Source organism: Musa acuminata, chromosome BXJ3-9 (assembly GCF_036884655.1).
Source record: "Musa acuminata AAA Group cultivar baxijiao chromosome BXJ3-9, Cavendish_Baxijiao_AAA, whole genome shotgun sequence".
NCBI classification, from domain to species: Eukaryota; Viridiplantae; Streptophyta; class Magnoliopsida; order Zingiberales; family Musaceae; genus Musa; species Musa acuminata.
The window spans coordinates 45,011,630-45,030,373 of NC_088357.1; the positions used below are offsets into that span (position 1 = coordinate 45,011,630).

General features: G+C 37.0%; 2 protein-coding genes across 3 annotated transcripts; both read right to left on the minus strand.

Annotated features, from left to right (window-relative positions):
* Positions 1–551: 551 nt before the first annotated feature.
* Positions 552–9,065, minus strand: LOC135648364 (DEAD-box ATP-dependent RNA helicase 37-like). Of its 2 annotated transcripts, none has more exons than XM_065165998.1 (7): positions 8,911–9,065; positions 7,901–8,778; positions 7,694–7,777; positions 4,935–5,177; positions 3,897–4,064; positions 3,623–3,736; positions 552–1,433 (listed from the first exon to the last, which is right to left on the minus strand). In XM_065165998.1, exons 2-7 carry the CDS (start codon positions 8,648–8,650, stop codon positions 921–923), a joined length of 1,872 nt encoding a protein of 623 aa, XP_065022070.1. In that variant the 5' UTR covers positions 8,651–8,778; positions 8,911–9,065; the 3' UTR covers positions 552–920. The 2 variants fall into 2 exon arrangements, with proteins under 2 accessions (XP_065022070.1, XP_065022071.1); XM_065165999.1 differs by having other exon boundaries at positions 7,901–8,744; positions 8,911–9,056.
* A 1,385-nt stretch (positions 9,066–10,450) lies between these two features.
* Positions 10,451–17,213, minus strand: LOC135648365 (carbon catabolite repressor protein 4 homolog 1-like). Its single transcript, XM_065166000.1, has 13 exons — positions 16,981–17,213; positions 16,515–16,833; positions 15,075–15,831; positions 14,407–14,493; positions 14,236–14,319; positions 14,065–14,151; positions 13,891–13,977; positions 12,804–12,857; positions 12,615–12,706; positions 12,419–12,533; positions 12,192–12,342; positions 11,909–12,062; positions 10,451–10,650 (listed from the first exon to the last, which is right to left on the minus strand). Exons 2-12 carry the CDS (start codon positions 16,670–16,672, stop codon positions 11,917–11,919), a joined length of 1,818 nt encoding a protein of 605 aa, XP_065022072.1. The 5' UTR covers positions 16,673–16,833; positions 16,981–17,213; the 3' UTR covers positions 10,451–10,650; positions 11,909–11,916.
* Positions 17,214–18,744: the final 1,531 nt, after the last annotated feature.

Consider the following 18,744-nt stretch of genomic DNA (forward strand, 5'->3'; position numbering starts at 1 on the left):
AAAATATAGTCTAGACTAGTATACATAAGATTGCCTGAGATACCTCCGAGGTAAAAACATCAAGTTCTCGAAGTATCACTCGTACGAAGATCGAGATCGAGAGAGATTTTCCGACACGATCCCTTCAATACTTAAGTTAGTAACCCTAAATTTTCAAGTGCAAACATAAGTGATAAAAAAAAGGTCAATCCCAACTTTTTATTATGTTAAGAATATGTTTTTATACACGATCACTTGGATTCTACCTAACAATTGTATATAGTAAAACATAAAAACAGTAATGTTTCCCTTAACACCGATAATCCCTTGTAATTTTTCTTCCGCCCCAACAAATCGCCCACTGCTTCGAACGTTTTTATCACTTCACAAAAGTTATGAACAGCCTTCAAGACTCCCGCTGCAAAGAACGATATACTACTGCTACTACTACTACATGTCAGGGAGACAGCATCACGTTATTCAGCAGCCTTCCCTCTTTCTCTTTTCCCTTTGGACATTTTATTAGATGTTCAGAAATTTACTATAATAACTCTAAAAAAAGACCAATCACAAAGAACCAAAAAGCCCTACCACCTCTTGTTCACTTCTCACTTCTTAAATCACTGGATACGATCATGTTCTGAAATGAAAGAAACATCCCCAGATTACACCAATTAAGGGAAAAAAAAAACACTGAGAAAGAAACCCAAAATGGGCCGACAAAAATTTGACGGTCACCACCAACTCCTCAATATCAGAACGACGCAGACGTCCCCCTCCTGCAGTGGGGAACCAATTAGAAGATAGAATGTTGGACCAACAGAACACAAGAGAGATCATCCCCTAACTACATTAATCCTACACGTTGCAGAGACCTATTAAATCATATTCCTAAATAAGGGGAGGAACAATGTCAAGTTGTTTGGGAACCGTCAATGATCCTAATCCCAAGCACTTGTCACCCCAGCACTCCCGTAGCCACCACTCCCATAACCTGAAGACGCACCATATGATCCTCCTCCGTATCCACCGCCCCCGCTGTAGTAATCTCCTCCCCCGCCCCTGCTGAAGGCAGAATCTCTCCTGAAATCACGACCACCAAAGCGAGGCCCACCAGATCTCCGGTTTCTGCCACCGCCGCCGCCCCCGTGAGAACGAGCTGCAGCATAGCGGGAGAGCCACTGTGGCACCTCCTGGTTTGCTTCCTGCATAAGCTCAGACAACGACCTCGCCAGGGATGCATTGCTCTCATTGAAAAAAGCAGTCGCCAGACCTGAATTCCCAGCTCTGCCTGTCCTTCCAATACGGTGTACATAGTCATCAATATCATTGGGTAGGTCAAAATTGATGACATGTGCCACATGCGGAATATCTAACCCACGGGCTGCAACATCTGTTGCAACAAGAATAGGAGTTGCACCACTCTTGAAAGTTCGCAGAGCATGCTCTCTTTCCTGCAAATAAATAAATGACATGATATGTCAACAGAATGCTTTCTGAAACACAAACCTAGCATGTTTTCTCAAGGGAACAACATGCCGTACATTTGCAGAAAAGCAATCAAATAAAACTCCATACGGAGAGCACTGTCGGCCATCCCATATGAGAGAACCAGTTAGCCAATTGTCAGATCTCATTTTTTGCACGTTTTAAGTTGGGCATCTTACGGACATGTCATAACAGCCATCAACCCACCACCATAGTTAACCAAATTAATGGCAGTATGACAACTGCAAGAGTAACAACAATGCATAATGTCCTCTTTTTTTTCAAGAAAGTAGTCGGCTTTAATTACTGAGGATAAGAACTACATAATGACCTTAGTTTTGTTCAGCAATATATAATGTCCTTTGTTTTGTTCAACAATACATAATGTCTTTGCCCTTAGTTTTGTTCACCATCAGTTTCAGACGTTAGGATATTCAATATGGATTTTTGCTGCATCATTGACCACTGTTAGAGATTTAGCTGGAGTTGCAAAATCAAAACTAAACAGAACTCAAAAGTGGGAATCTTCAATTTGGATTTCTTTTCATCATTGAACCAGTATCAGATATTTATCTAGAATCTCAAAGTCCAAATATACACACATGATCACATGAGAACTAAGACAATGGTTGTCATAAGCATTAGTTCACAATAATTGTATGGGGATTGATTGACGAAGATAAAATCACGATGAGCAGGAACAATCAGACTGCTTCGGTGGGAAAGTAATTAGACAAATATAGTTTATGAAAAAAATTTATAATGTTAATGCATAAAATAAATTTTGATATAAATAAAAAATCAAATGCAAATTTTTTTACCTATAGTCCTTAGTTGTTAATAAAACAAAGACAAAAGATAAAAGATTAAAATTTGCATAAGAGATAAAGAATGAAAAGTAGTAGAATATATCATTAAGAATAACTACAATGCTTTAATTACAAATCACAGAATAATTATTATACATGTGATGCGAAAGACCCAAAACCTATCAACATGCAGCTTCAAAGAGAATGATGAACCTTATAATTTCCTTAATGTTTCTCTAATCACAATGATGAACTTTCTTTGAAGATTATGCCTATGAGATTTAAGATAAATCATTAGTTCCATGGCATCTAATTAAAAGATAATGCCTTATAAGGCTAAAGACTTCTTGATCTTCCCCTTTCATCTTCCAGTGTTATTTCCGGTCTATCTTTCATGGCAGACAATGAATATTTAAACAATGATGACAAACAACAAATGCAACGGTCTCAAGAGGGTGGAGAGGTTAGTCATAAACTAAAATATTGGAGTTTTAAGTAATCATCATGTGCCTTTATATTATAAAAAATTATAAGACAATTGTTTAGGTTAGTCATGCACCATGAGTCCAAGCATTGGATGGTTAAGAAACAATAAACAGAAAATTTTGTGCATCTGAGAAACAAATGTTAAGATGAACGCATGAAATTAGAAAAGATATAAAAGTGTATCCGTGAACATGTAAGTGCAGCCACATTGGAAATAATGAGAGGAGTATTTTAAGATGATAGTTCATGTTCAAATGAAAACTACAGATGTTGTGATTAAATGAGGTGAGTTGATTGGTTTTTGTGGTGTGAGATAAAGCAAATCTCAAAAGACTAGAAATAATTAAAAACAGATTCAATGCTCTTGATATTTCTACAAATATTGTCATGTGCAAAGACCAATGGAAGGAAAAAATTATGTAGCCTAACCCCATATACTTATACTTAAGACATTAGAGCATTGTGTTCATATCAAATCTGTCTATATAGACCAAGAGGTAAATCCTTCCAGCTGATACTAGCAACAAATATGCTTATGCGTGAACATGCACTAGCTAACCATTGTCACCTTCATATTGAACAAGAAAGTTATGCCTGATAAATATAGTGTTGCAAAGAAAAAGTCAGTCATCCTTTTTTACTAATACTAGAAGATAAAATTACAGGACAAAAAGGACGGATCATGTTGTTTAGTATTCAGCACAATACTACACACTGTGGAAAAACAGAAGGTCCAAGCAAGATGGGAAAAAGAAGATGCTTATGAAATCCTAGACATAAAAGAAAACAAGTTGCCAGAGTGCTTGGAACTAACAATACAAAAAAACCATGATTATTCGAGTAATACTAAATTTACCAACCTGCTGACTCCTATCCCCATGAATAGTGGTTGCAGGAAACCCATTCATACACAGCCAGTGTTCCAATGAATCAGCTCCTCTTTTTGTCTCCACAAAGACCAAAGTTAAAGCTTGCTGCATAGTTTAAAAAAAAAAATCAGTCACTTACAGAACCAACAGAACATCACCAATACAATGAGACACACAAGAAAATAGAAGTATATACACACTTTAAATTGACAGGACACAATGTTCAAGAACAACACAAAAACACATTAAATAGGTTGAGCCTTACTTTTCCATGAGCACCACTATCTCTTTGGGCATGAAGAAGGTCCATAAGGTGGCTTCTTTTGTCTGAATCAAGTACAAACTCCACTCTCTGAACAATCAAATCAGTACTAGAACCAACTCTTCCGACAGCAAGAAAGATGTAACTATAAAGGAAGTCAGAAGCCAATCTCTGCATGATTTAACTTTAAATATCAACAATTGCTTAAAGTAAAATGCGGGAAAACCATATGAAAATACAGGCCAATAAGAAACAGATAAGCATGCCAATATAAAAATATTCTATATCTCAATAATTGATAAAAGGAGCAGCAAAAAACAAGATATATATATCAACAGAAAAGACATGAGAAGACTGAAAATAGCTTAGGTAAACAAACCAATGACCAACAAACCAATGACCGATAAACAAAGAGACCAAAAACAAACCAATCAAATTAGTACTGAATCTTCAACAATTTCCAATCCCATTCATCAAGGAACTGTTTACATATATATTATTCTACTCAAAAAATTATCCTAGCATACCATCATTAATAATATTAACAGTTCTTGTGGAAAACAATAACTTATTCCTTTCTCCCTCAGCATTGTCCACAAAGCTAGTTACTAAACCATTATTCTGTTCTTTGAGCTTATATACAACTCATCTAACAATGACGACCACCATCAATACTTATATACAATATTCAACGCAGTATTTAAACCAGTGTAACACTTAATACACCACATATATAGAACCAAAACCATAATAACTATAATCAATAAATTTCTCTGAGAATAAGAGTTTGCAATTATGAAGAATCATGCAAGACATAAACAACTCAAGTAACAGATATCTGGAAAGGAAAATATAAAATCAAATCAAGAAAAAATACTTGGAAATATAAAAAACACTCGCCAAACTTCAAAATAATCACCCAGTATAACAAGAAAGCAGTCATAATGGCATGTAGAAGATTGCCACAATGTTTATAAAAGCATACTATGCACCACAATCAGTTATCGAACAAAAGGTCTTTCAACAATGAGGTTAACTAGCCTGTATCTCCTTTGGAAATGTTGCACTGAACAGCATAGTCTGCCTTTGGCCTCGTGAAGGCATGTCCATTTGTTCAACAATTCTTCGAATTTGTGGCTCAAAACCCATGTCAAGCATTCTGTCAGCCTCATCTAAGGCCAAGTATTTAATGTGTTGCAATGAAACTCTAGCTCTCTCAAGCATATCTACTAGACGACCAGGAGTTGCCACAAGAATGTCAACACCCCTTTCCAAGTCTCGCAACTGCAAATATGGATCATCAATAAAATAAGCATAACACTAGAAACAAGAGAGAGAATGACACAAAATAACAAATTCCAACATTTAATTCCCTTTGTTACTCTGCAATATTTGAATGTACTGAAACAAGGAAACTGACTTCAGAGATACAAGATAGTTGGATAAATAAGGTTTTAAGAATTGTCATCCAATAACATACATTAATGCACAATCATGGATGAGTTAAAGCTACATTTTGGCACGACACCAAAAAGAAAAAACATTATCTAATCCACAATTAACAACTTCTGGGAAGTTCCTTTCATCTTGTTCAATCAGATAATTATTCAAAAAATTAAGAATTAACAATCATAACAATTAACAAGATAACATGAATAATAAAAAAATCAGCCATTTGATTCTTCCTTCTCAACTTATTTCTCGTTCTTCTTACTGTCTTCTCCTTAATCTCTCCTATCCATTTTTCTTCTCAGTACGTTCATTTTTCTTCCTAATGTGAGTACTAAGGTCTCTACTTAAGCCTAAAGCCTTCATTTATGTTGTTCAAAGCTTTCACATATAATTCTTCTGAACTTCTCCATTCAACTTCTCTTTACCTAATTTTATCCCTAGAACTTTCTTCCGATTTGTCCCAAACAAAAAAAAAACCACTTATTAAAGTTCATCCATCCCTCTTCTTTCTAGGTGGCTTTTCTGTTTCATATTCGATGACTTATATCTGGAGATTTGTTATTCTCCATTCAACTTCTTTATTTTACCCATAGCTGGATCGATGACTTATATCTGGAGATTTGTTATTCTCCATTCAACTTCTCTTTACCTAATTTTATCCCTAAAACTTTCTTCCAATTTGTCCCAAACAAAAAAAAACCACTTATTAAAGTTCATCCATCCCTCTTACTTCTTTCTAGGTGGCTTTTCTGTTTCATATCCAATGACTTATATCTGTAGATTTGTTATTCTCCATTCAACTTCTTTATTTTACCCATTGCCAGGGGGCTTATAGGTCCTACTAAGGAACCTGTCTGGCGAACAAAAAGTCGAGCAATTACAAGGGGACTCATGGATACAAATAAGTTCTGCCTTGCTCAGATGGCTTCATTCAAATGATCACTACGATATACTACTCAATGAACAATTTGAAAAAATATACAGCCAACAACACTTTGTTAGAGACAATACCACAATGATCCGTTCCAGAAATAAATTGTCAACCACCAAACAGAGTTCTTGTTGATAGCACAAACATACTGCTTCTGCACTAAGAATCTCATTCTGTCACGTTTAGACATAATATATGCAGTATATTTAGATGTTTCTTAATAACATATCTATAAGCCATAGTGCTACATTTCGCCTGGACCATTACAATGACCTGTCGGGTTGGCAGCATTAAGCATAGACATGCCTCACAATACCATATATACTTAGATTTTAAAAGAAGTTCCAGGACACGTTCCAGCATGCCATGTGTTGAAACGCCAACACTTATGAGATCCATACCAGTCTAGCCAAAAACCAGCATGGTTCGCATAGCTGAAAGCCTAAAACGTCGAACCATGCTATAAACAGATATACGAATATCTACATACAACAAACAAGTCAAGATTCAGAAGAAAAGGTCCAGCATCAACAGCTTGTCTCAAGCAAGTATCCACTCTCATCTTTCCAAAACAACTACCCAATGTATGCAGAAATGGAGGTTAACAGAGGAAAAAAACAAAACAACAGCAAGCAAAGATCTATGTCTATTGCTAAATGATTGCTATAACCATGATTCACCCATGTTATCCAGTCAATAAGAGAGCTATACTACAGTAGTTTCACCAAATATAAGAAATTTATTTCATAATTAATATCATTTTGTTATGTGAAATTATTATACTTCGCAATGTTCAGACCAAAACTTCAGCTGTTTCTAGTGTCTTCAGAAATATTTCAACAAACAGACAAGCTTCTCCACTAAAGATCAGAATTTATAATTAACATAGTAGAGTCAAAGTTGTACTAACATGGGTTTATAAGATTGGCATTACAAGTATTTTTGTTCCTTGATACCAAAGAATGAAGGAATTTTATTTGTTCATACTCCAACTCCGACTACATCAACAGAAATGAAAGGATCATAACAAATTTCACAACTGAGTACATTTTCCTCTTTTTTCCCCTGCTAACTATCCCAGAACAAGAAAGCTTTTTGAGATTATAATTAGTGGTGATCCTCAAGTGCAGAATTTTGTCAATTTGATTAATTGGCCCAAAAGAATCAGTAAGTTATCCAAATTTCTTCTGAAATATCACATCCTAGTTTCTTTCACTCCCTCCAACAATGGCCTCAAGTATATGCATCTCAATTACAAAAATTTACATATAGACAAAAACAGGATGAGCCACATGTTAATATACAATTAATAAAACCTGGGGATGATAATGATTAGATGTTGCAACAGAATGCCACAAGTTACATCCTGCTAAAATCAACTCAAAGTAAATCTTCACGAACAGTATGAAAAGCAAACCTGTTGATTAATTGGAGCACCACCATAGGCAACGACAACCCTGACACCAGTCTGGTAAGCAAACTTCCTAGCCTCTTCATGTATCTAAGTTACCAAAACAGAATCCAACAAAATAAAAGGTGAGGCAGATGAACAAGGAAAATAATACTCATAGAAAACAGTATTCACTGTAAAATTACTGAAGAAAAACTAAATTATACAGCATACCTGAACAGAAAGCTCGCGGGTAGGTGATAAAATCAGTGCGAGTGGGTAAGAAGTCCTTGAGCCTCTTTGCCTTGGTCCAGGTGGTCCACTCATGATACCACTTATAATCGGAAAGCAGAAAGCTGCTGTCTTTCCCGACCCTGTCTGAGCACAGGCCATCAGGTCCCGCCCAGCAAGTGAAATTGGGATCGCATGTCGCTGGACCGGGGTTGGCTTCACATACTTGCACCGTCTAATGTTCTCATTCAGTGCATCGCCCAAATCAATCTCTGCAAATGTGTTCACCGGTGGGGGCACATTCTCGCCGCTCGTCTCAACAGGTATGTCCTCGTAGGCATCAAAGTTGATCCCAGAATTTTCTTGGCTACTGAACGTAGCTTCTGTGGTCTCATCATCGTTCGCAAAAGGATTCACCTCACGGTCCCTCCGGGAGTGCCAACCGCCCTGTCCACCTCTCCCACCACCAGAGATGGGGCGACCCACGTCACGGATGGGGCCACTGCCCCAGCGGCTTGCGCCAGCTGGCGCGGCACCAGCAGGCGGCTGTCTGGCACCCGACGGACCATCGGCGAGGGTCGGCGCCAGAGGCTCAGAAGACGGCTGGCGGTTCCGTAGATGAGGAGGAACGTAGGCGGGGCGACCACCGCGGGAGGGGGCCGCCGCGACAGACGAAACGTTACTAGGAGAGGCACTGGTCGCGGCCGCCGAGATCTCGGCGTTCGCGACTGCATCAGCCCATGAAGATCGCATAACTCGGGAAGCAAATCCGAACCCTTTCCAACCCAAACCTTCAAGAAACGAACAGATGGACGCAGCAATCGACCCGCGCGCTCAAGATTACACCCTTGCGCCACAAAACAAGCCGCAAGATCAAATCACTTCCTCGGGAAAGAACACCAAATCGAAACCAGAAAACGAATCAGGAAAAAGAATCAAGAAAAGAAGGCAGGCCAAGCATTGATCGGAGAGAGGGAAGGAATCAGAAGAGAGAGCTTAACAGCGAAGGGTACCTGATGAGAACCAGTTGAAACCCTAGGACGGATGGAGTCGTCGTCGGAAAGAGAGGAAGAATCGAAATAGATGGAGGAAAGAACCGGAAACCCTAGAAAGAGAGAAATATCTCCGATTGCCCCCCTTTTTGTTCCTTTAAATATATTAATTAAGCATTTATAGAGAACTAAACATGTATTTAGAATGATTTCTTGGAAATTTATTTTAATATAGCTATACAAAGTTTATTTTTGACAAGGACAAAATTCATTACTACAAATCCGCATGGGACCCGCCCCTAACGGGACAGACAATAAATGGGATTTCCATCTATCAATATATGGGTATATATATGGGTCAATTGAACCTTTAGACTGGGTTGAATCTTGATTAAATTAATTATAAATTACTTGATTTTAATTAAATTAAATAAACTAATATCTCAATTATTATTATTATTTATTAATTTTAATATTATTAATTAGTTTTGATAATATTTTTATTTTTTAAAAAAATATTCGATCAAATCTCAATAGCTATATTTGTATCAAAACCAAAAGCATTGGAATAATTCATTCAGAAAAGCTCTCACTTGCATCACGTTTTTTCCAGTAAATGAAGAAATATTTTCTTCTTGACTTTTAAAATTTATTGTACTATCGATATTAAATTAAATCAAATCAAATTTGAATTGGCTTAAACCAATTCAAATGAATCGGTTCAGAAAGTTTTGATTAGAATACAATTACTCCAATCTCCTGCAAAACAAATGTCTTATGCCATGCACCAGAAAGTGGCGTGGGATGAGGAGGACGCAGCTTTCACCAGGGAAGAACAAGTCATGGCAGAAGAAGCAGGGAAAGCATGCAGAATCAACGGCCAAAAGCTCAGAGATCACAAGGAAATAGGAACCCTATTCTAATCTGCTACCTTCTGTTAATTACGCAGTCTTGTATTAACCATGATTAAGACATACTTTACCAGGATAAATATGTTAAAGGCACCCTTCAAGAATTGTGCTCAATAAAGAATAGCAATATCATTGATTAGCATGGACTACAAAGGCATGGCCTCAAAATGAAACCACATTCAAATCAAAGGCATGACTTTCTTGCTGCGAGTCAACCAATTTGATTGAACTGCTGTGACAAGATGATTTCAGTACACATTTTGTTTGGAACACTGCTTTAAAAGCAATGCTGTAGACACCCAAAAAAATGACACCCTAATCAACATTAAATGTGGGAATGATCAAGGGGAAATGATTCCTATATAAAGCAACCAGGTAAACAAGATTAAGAGAGATGAAGACGACGTTTGACATGACAACTAATATTGGCAATGTCTACTTTCAGAATGGCTCTATGAAGGACCTCAATCTACAGCAAGTAGATGAGTTGGGACACTGTTGTTGCTCTGCCATGTGGGCTGTATGAGTTAATAGCACCAAAAAGGTTTCCTATAACTGTTAGGAATACAGATTGCTGCAGACATACTGATCAAGTCAAATGGGTAGAGAGAGAGAGAGAGAGATTTTACTTGGATCATACAGCCTAAGAGTTGAACAAAAAGGAACATATTTTGCATAATTGCCTATGAGAAAGTACAATGATACATATAACTGATGACCCGTGAGGGATACATGATGAAAAGAGCAGTGGAAACAATATCTACCTCCTTCGAGAAACTGATCTGGTGAACCCTTCTCGAACAACCGACTCTTTTGTTTAATACAACACAAACACATCAGGCCAAAGGACCTGCAAAGCCATAGAAGAGAGCAGTCAAGTACAAGGAAGGGGTACTGCATGATCCCAAGTAATATAACTTCTTAAACAAACAGCATCAACCGCATTCTCCAAAAAATAAAGTTCCAATAAGTGGGCAAATTAAGCATCAACATCGCCAAAGAAGGTACATCATTGGATCGATGGGCAACAATAACCAAATGCAAGATTCCAAAACCTCTGAAGCCATAACAAGAATGAACATTCACTCACGATAAACAAGAGTCAGGGAACAACTCCATAGCATGCCTTGGGGCAAATCATTGATGGAAGGATAGTGGAGTTAATAGCAAAAAATCATATCAGGGAACTGACAGGATAACCACAGAAGGAAAAAAGAGATATAGACAAAAGAAAACTATATACCGGTACACTGAAAACAAACCATGGTGAGAAACAATCACACTGAATTAGCAGAAACAAAGATATAAATTTCATCTATGAATACACATTCACAGAAGTTCTATGCTATGAGATTCTGATGGAATTCTATATTTCACAATCTTGATCACAACATGACATCATGATTAACAGCATCTTTTTATGACAATTTTTACCATAGTTCCAAAACCTAATACCATGTTATATCATATACCATACATTTGCCACATGCTAAATGACTAGTCATCTCTTAACAAGGCATGGAAGACCATGTCATACTTTGATGAGTCATGACAACGTTGTTTCCCCACGCATTTAATACCTCAAATTGTAATTGCAAATGCAACTTACAGATGCAATCAGAATGAAAACCGGGAAAATCTAATTAGGTTGAGATCAATCCACATCTGATCTAACCCTCAAGCAAGATCTGATCAGATCCAAAATTTTAATGGATTGGTTTACAGTTGTTTCGAATCCAACATACATATTTGGATCTCCAACTCAATCTAGAGAGGAAGAAAACTGGAGACAGTAAGTTGTCAAATTCAATGGCAGCATTGGCTACAAGCAGCAGAGAGAAAGGGAGGGGAGTAGAGCAGCCAAAGTGATGGGAAGAGAATTGTATATGACACTGATGGCAGCAAAAAGAGGGCAAGAATGATAAAGAGGGAGCTGTACATACAGTTATTGGTAGAACAATTAGTTATTGGAACATCCCAGTATACGTTCATTCCATCTAATATCTGGTACACACAGGATTTGCTACAGTACATAAGCTAAACATTTTAATGGGTTATAATTGGAAATAACAAAAAGGCTACCAAAAAATAAAATATTTTCTACTTACTACTTGTTTCAGCGTCTAATTCTAGGCTTGCACCGAAATTCTGCTAGAAGTGCTATATGATCAGATGACCATTCAGGAGAAGGGATTGCAGTGTTCTTGCGCAGGTTCTCCTCGTCTAAGAGCTCCAACAGAGATTCTACCGAAAGTGAGTCCGCTAAAGAAAAAAGCAAGATATCTTTAAGACAATTTGCATAAGATATTCTGAAAAACCTTTAAACACCAAAAAAGAAATCAAGAAAAGCATTTACAGTATACATTCAATTTACTAGAAAAGCATGTACACCTGTGTAAAATATGTAATCAACAGTGCCAATAAAATCCCTGGTGCAATTTGTAAACAAAGGTTCATGTGTTGAGGCATCCATTCTCCTCCTCTGCTGCTCTAGTCCAGGACTGACTCCAACCATTCTTGCAAATGATGAGTATGCACTGACCTGTGTGCATGTGCATATATGTTAACACCAAGAAAAGTTTAATTGTAAACACAAAGAGAAGTAAATAAAAAATTACCAATGGAAGCTGGTGAGTTATCTTGCTTGTAGGGCGCAGAATCCCCAAGGGATCTACAGCCAAATCTAGATGCAGTGGTTCAACTTTGCCATTTGCAAGAAGCGCATGAGGGGCACTACATTCATAACACTCATTTATATACTATGATTTCCTCTGTTTATGTAAATAGTGAAACTGACTAGAAAAAAGTGTAGACCTTCCTGGTACAGCGTTAAAATCTCCACAAACCAGCATCGGAATATCTGCACTAACAGCAATTTTCTCCAATCCTTTTAAAAGAGTATGAACCTGAGAGTATCAAATCGGCAAGAACATAATAATGATTTGAAAGAAAAACAAATGTAGCAATACTTACACAAAATATAGAGCAGGATAGAACAAATACCTGCCAAAGCTTAACATCCTTATGTTCATGATGGACACTTACGTGCGTGTTTGCCTGCATGGATGGTTAAAAACAAATGATTAAGAAAGTTACAAAACCTTACATTAGTAGCAAGAATAACAAATTATATATGTATTTATGCAGAAAATTTTAGCCAATGACTTCAACAGAGCACACACTTTCCTAACATGTTGGAAAATAAAAGCAAGTAAAAGAAGAACAAAATATTCTATTGTTGGCTTGTTGCACAAAAGATAAAGCCTAAAGGAAAGCTCCAATAGCAACCAATTAAAATGATTCATCCACCAAATCAAAATGTAACACCATGCTTCATACTGATATCTATTTTCCCAACAAACTAAATATGATCTATAACAAAATCTCATATTTGTCGAAGAATTCTCTATCATACTTTCAACTGCCAATGATCTAACTCTCCCCAATTTTATTTGTGAAGATTACTTGCAACAATAAAGAGCAGCATTTGCCTTGATCAGAAAAAACCATCCAATTGTTGAAAGAAAAATATTTTTGATGCCTCTGAGAGGATATTATCATGATCATTGTAGTTGAAACACAATTCAAATTGCACCAAATTCTTCCAAACAAAAAGTTAAGGCACATCTCAAAAATATTCTGTACAGAAATTCGAAAATTCCATAGAAAATGTCTTTCCTAGAGAAAATCTCTTTCATGATTTGTTTTAGAGGTAACAACACATACACATAGAGACACACAAACATATATGAACAATTCCTCTTCAGACTTCTAGGAAAAGGTAATATTCGAGTTTTCAGGAACTTTATCTGGACAATGAAAGAAGTTTAATAAATCCTTTACCAGCTTTGTCTTTTTCCATAAAAAAAATCCTTAGAACCAAGCTTAACCATAAAGAACTTCAATTAGAAAGATGTAAAATATGATATAAAAGAGTTCGTCTTAAAAGCTTGACCAATTTATGGTTCATATGTACCTTAAAATCTTAACATTTTAAGCACATAACAAAACATATTCATAAGCCAAATAGATAGTAACTGTTATACAGTATGTAACTTTAGAAAAAAAAAACAATATATTAAAAAATCACCACACAAATTAGCTGCCTCTTTCCAGAATTGTCAGTGCCATGGTTACTAAATTTTGCTTCCAGAACCACAATGAGGGCAATATTATCCTACAGATAAATAAACATCAATAAGAATGAGGGACAAGTAGCAACTATTAAAAATGTTAAGAAAACTATATTTGAAGGGCCAACTACCTTTATTAAACGACTCAAAGCAACTTTCTTCTGACCAGCTGTCATTGCAACATCTGTTACAGACTGTGCAGCCTTGTTGAATTCAACCTGCAAACAGACACTAAGTCAATCCTACATTGCATTAGATAACATCAATCAGCACACAGGAAATAAATTGCAAGGTGCAGCTACCTCATATTTTTTTACATGTGAAAATCTGTCCCTGCGGAAAAATGTAGCACAACCATCAACAGCATTTGAGTTGCCACCATAAACCTGAACCCCAACAATTACATTGCCATGTGTAGGAGACAAAGTGATAGAACATGAAAATAATCGAGACAATTCAAAATGAAAGTAAACCTCTGAAGTTTTTTTCTTGTAAAGTGCTTGATATCCATGTTTATCAAGTTCCGGGGCAAAGAATTCTTCAAAATGGTCATTCTGGACCTGTAAAATATGTTAATTGCTAATAGTTAGTTTTCCTTACAGTAAAATCTAGTGATATTACAAAACTAAGAAACAAAATATTTCTTGTAGGATTATATATGAGGCGCATCAGAATACAGAGATTTACTCCATTGCCAACATTAACATGTTCATATACATTGCTGCAAAATGCAGGCAAGCAACAGGTACTGATATAGTTCATAGCAAAATCAATCAACAAGAAGCTCCATGAAGAAAAAGGATATAGGTACAGGGAAAAAATTTCTTTAATTACCTAGGTTCATATCTGATGTGTAAAATTGCCCATAAACAAAAAAATAATAATTCTTTGTTTTTTCTTTAATTGATTTCATATATACCTCGTTATTTAACAAATAAGATTATGTAAAATAACATTACACATATCCTATTAATAACTATCATAAGGGCATGTTGTTGGTCATATTTAGCTAAAAATTATAGGAATTCCAGGCAATAAGATTGCAAATAGACCAGAAAGATCAAAGAAAAGCTAAAATTTTCACTTAAGAGGATATTTAATATTTTTCTACAACACAAAAAGTCAAATTTGGAATATGTACCTCTTGAAGACAAAGTATATCAGCATGGTAGCCAATTATTTCCCGCAACAAGTTTTGCCTGCGGTAGGGCCATGAAAGGGCCCAAGTTGGGCAGTAGCTATACGCCTCGCTTGTGGCATAGGCATCAGAGAGAATGTTGTATGAAAGAACTGAGAAAGTCCCAGAAGATGTTCGCCCATCTAGATCCAATTGCCCCAAGAGGTCACCATTCACTGGAACCATGTGACGTGGAGTCGGAGAAGGTGCTGGAATTACACGGGATGTCAAAACAGTATTTACATTTCCAACAGGTATTCTTGTCTCCACATCTACAGCTACACATTCAAACTTAAGAACATGGTTAATATCATCAGCTGTTGGTGTGTACGTCCTAGAACGAGCAACTTCAGACCAAGCTTCCCCACTTTTATCAGCAACAGTTGTAGGATATACAGAAATTGGACCATTATTAAGGCCTGGACTCTGAAGTAAATTGGGTGCAATACCACAGAGCCCTGAGTTAAAACTTCCAGATCCACTACTATTAAAACGTCCAAAGACCTCTTCCTCATCAGTTCCATTTTCACTTGCTGCTTTCTTTGCTCGTTCATGCAACGAACGATGATGCTGCCAAGCATCAGAGAAGCACCTTGGTGTACAATGGTAACTCTTGGCGATGGGCACTTTCTCCTTAAGGCAGACCAAACACTGCAGAGTTGCTTGCTCAGTCGGATGCACACTGCATACAGCAACTTTTTGGTCACCCAGATTTCGGTACCTGCAGGAACCCAAAAAGGTGTAAGGAAGACTGAAAAATATGTTCATACAAAAGCAGAGAGCGCAGACCACTAAACAATTAACTTCTCTTAACAAAAATGTTTCACGTTCTCATAAGATCAATCGAAGGTAATGTTAAGGATCAAATATGAGCTTCCTAACAACAAGCCACACGAATTCATTTGAAACAGCATGCAACATCACAACCAACAATCCTGGAATGAGAAGACCACACAAAGAAAAATTATGCCAAAAAGCTTATCAATTTTAGTGCCTCATAAGGCCCCTTTTCCTCTATAAGTACCTTAGGTAATCATCAAGTCCCTCTAATATAATTGAGCTGGATAACTCAGCAAATGAGGTGAACAACTGTCAGTTCAGGTATCTATATGGAACTATGGTATCCAACTAGAGAACACTTCATCTGGTAGGAAACCTGCCACTGAGAAAATTATGCAGCACCAACGAAGGTGCAGTGATTTTATATCTAAAAATCTATGCAAAATATCATCCTAATACATATAATTGGAAAAAAAAAACAAAATAAGGAAGAAAATATGGAAATGAAGTGCCACTAATAACAAACGAGAAGACAGAAACCTGATATTGAAGTAAAATCGATCCTTGGAGAAAGAAAGACGATCAGGAGACAAATCAAAGGAAGTACACGACGCGACAACTCACCACTTATATCTCATGCAGTAGCCATTGAGCGGGGCAGACTCGGGGACGTCGTCGTTTGAGATGGAGCCATCGGGCCAGCGCAAGAGAACATAGGGCGTGATCTCGCAGCCAACGACGGGTATCTCCGACGGCAGATGAACCCGCAGCACGGTCAGCATGCTTCCCCGCCCTCCAATTCCACCCTCCCAAGTCCAAGCCCTAGCCCCAAAGCCTCCTTTACCACCAACCCCGATCCCGCAAGCGCGGCGCTGATTCCAGACAGGCGGCGGCGGCGGGGACCCGCCATCACCCGGTCCTGGGTTTCGCCAGCGTTGACCACCTGAAATCCACCACCCACCAATCAGGAAGTGGCTCCAAGGCGCGCAATCGAACAAAGAGAGGGAACAAAAACACGAAAAAGGAGCTCATTTCGACGAATCTTAGAAGAAGCAGGCGCCAGGGGAATCGTTGTCCAAAAAAATCGTACCTTTAGGTCGGTCCTCGGCTGGAAATCGTTGGCAAAGGGGGGCCGAGGAGAAGCTGGACGGGAGGAGATTGGGGCGACTGGGGAGCGAGGTGTAAGAGAGAAGAGGGGATTGGAGATTAGGGTTTTAAGGGCGAGGAGGAGGACGAAGACGGGCCTGGTTGAGTCGAGACAGTGCGCCTCTATGTGAGATGGATTGCTGTGTGTGTGCGTGAGAGAGAGAGAGAGAGAGAGAGATGGCATCGTTGAGGAGTATTTAAAGATCGATGATTGCGATTTATTGTGGATATTTTGTGTCGTAATGACTTCCGTCTGTGAAGGGAAACGAAAGGGAAAAAATAAAAATAAAAAATCCTCGATATATATATTCCTCCCAAATTAATGATTTTATATCTGTCTAAACCTAAAAAATATATATAAATGCCAATAGTTATTCCTCATCAAATTGGTCATTATCAAACATCATATTTGGACAAATTTTATGAAAAAACCTTAAGTTTTGTTTCATAATTTTTATTTTTATTTTATTCATGTATAGTGTCTTTATTTTCTTAGAAAGCATATTATTAATGGCTCCATTGTCGTTCTTCTACCACACTCTCACCTCACACTCCAGTATGTCTTCTACGCCTTTGCCACCTGACTTGATCTCCTTCCTCTTGTTTTCTTCTTTGCACATGAATCATCTAACTCGATCTCTCGTATGAATAATATTATCTTGTTTACCCCTATAACCTCTGTTACCATTCTCTATAGATTTACTTAAGTCAATGGAAACTCCTTCCTCTATTCCGGATGGACATTATTAATCATTGTCTCTACTCGAGACATCGACAAAGAAGCTCCTCAAAGAAAGAGAAGGAGCAAGACTTGATTCTTCGGAAGAATGAAATGTTAAGTGATAAGAGCATAGAGGATAGTGTCAAGGAACAAAGGTCAAGAGCTAGGGTAAAGAAGAGGAGTATGAAGTGAGGGACGTCATAAAGATAATAAGTCCTTGTAATGGAACAGTAATAGTAGGCAACACATAATAAAGCAAAAAAAGGAATGTTTTGTGAGAAAAAAATAAAAACTTGAGTATTTTTTAAAATATTTATCATGATATTTTATATTTATCCTTTAAATTTAAGTTTTAGTAATAAATTAAGGATAATTTATGTATTTTAAAATTAACATTTAATTATAATTAAAGATAATTAATTTGAATTTATAAAACGGATGCTAATATGACTGCATTTGGAGGAATATACGTTATACTAAATTTTAGATGGGTAAATATGTTATTTTGAAATAATATAATAGAACGATGGGCAGCATTATAAAAAATATAATATAATAAAAATATATAATATAAAATATATATAGCATATACATCCGTCAAATAGTAATATTACCTTCCATTAAAATGTTAGGCATAATGATATGTGACAAATTGGAGCTCAAGTTGATGGCATGTTGAGGAATGTTTCTTGAGGTCTATCAATACAAAAGACAAAATTGATGACAGAATGTGCAGCTGCATTTTTTAGTTTTGGGCTTCCATTATTCAGCAGTGAATGCACAGCAGGATAATCACAAGGCATAATGAGAATTATAAGGAGATTATTGCTGATAAGTTGCAGTACCTTTTGCATTGAATGGGTAAATTTATGGAAAAAGCCATTAGGATTGCCCAAGTAAAACTTTGATTGCCAATGTTATTTCATTGGAACAATTGTTTTGGCAGGTCCTTTAAACAACTCGTTCACAAATCATATTCCTTCTAAT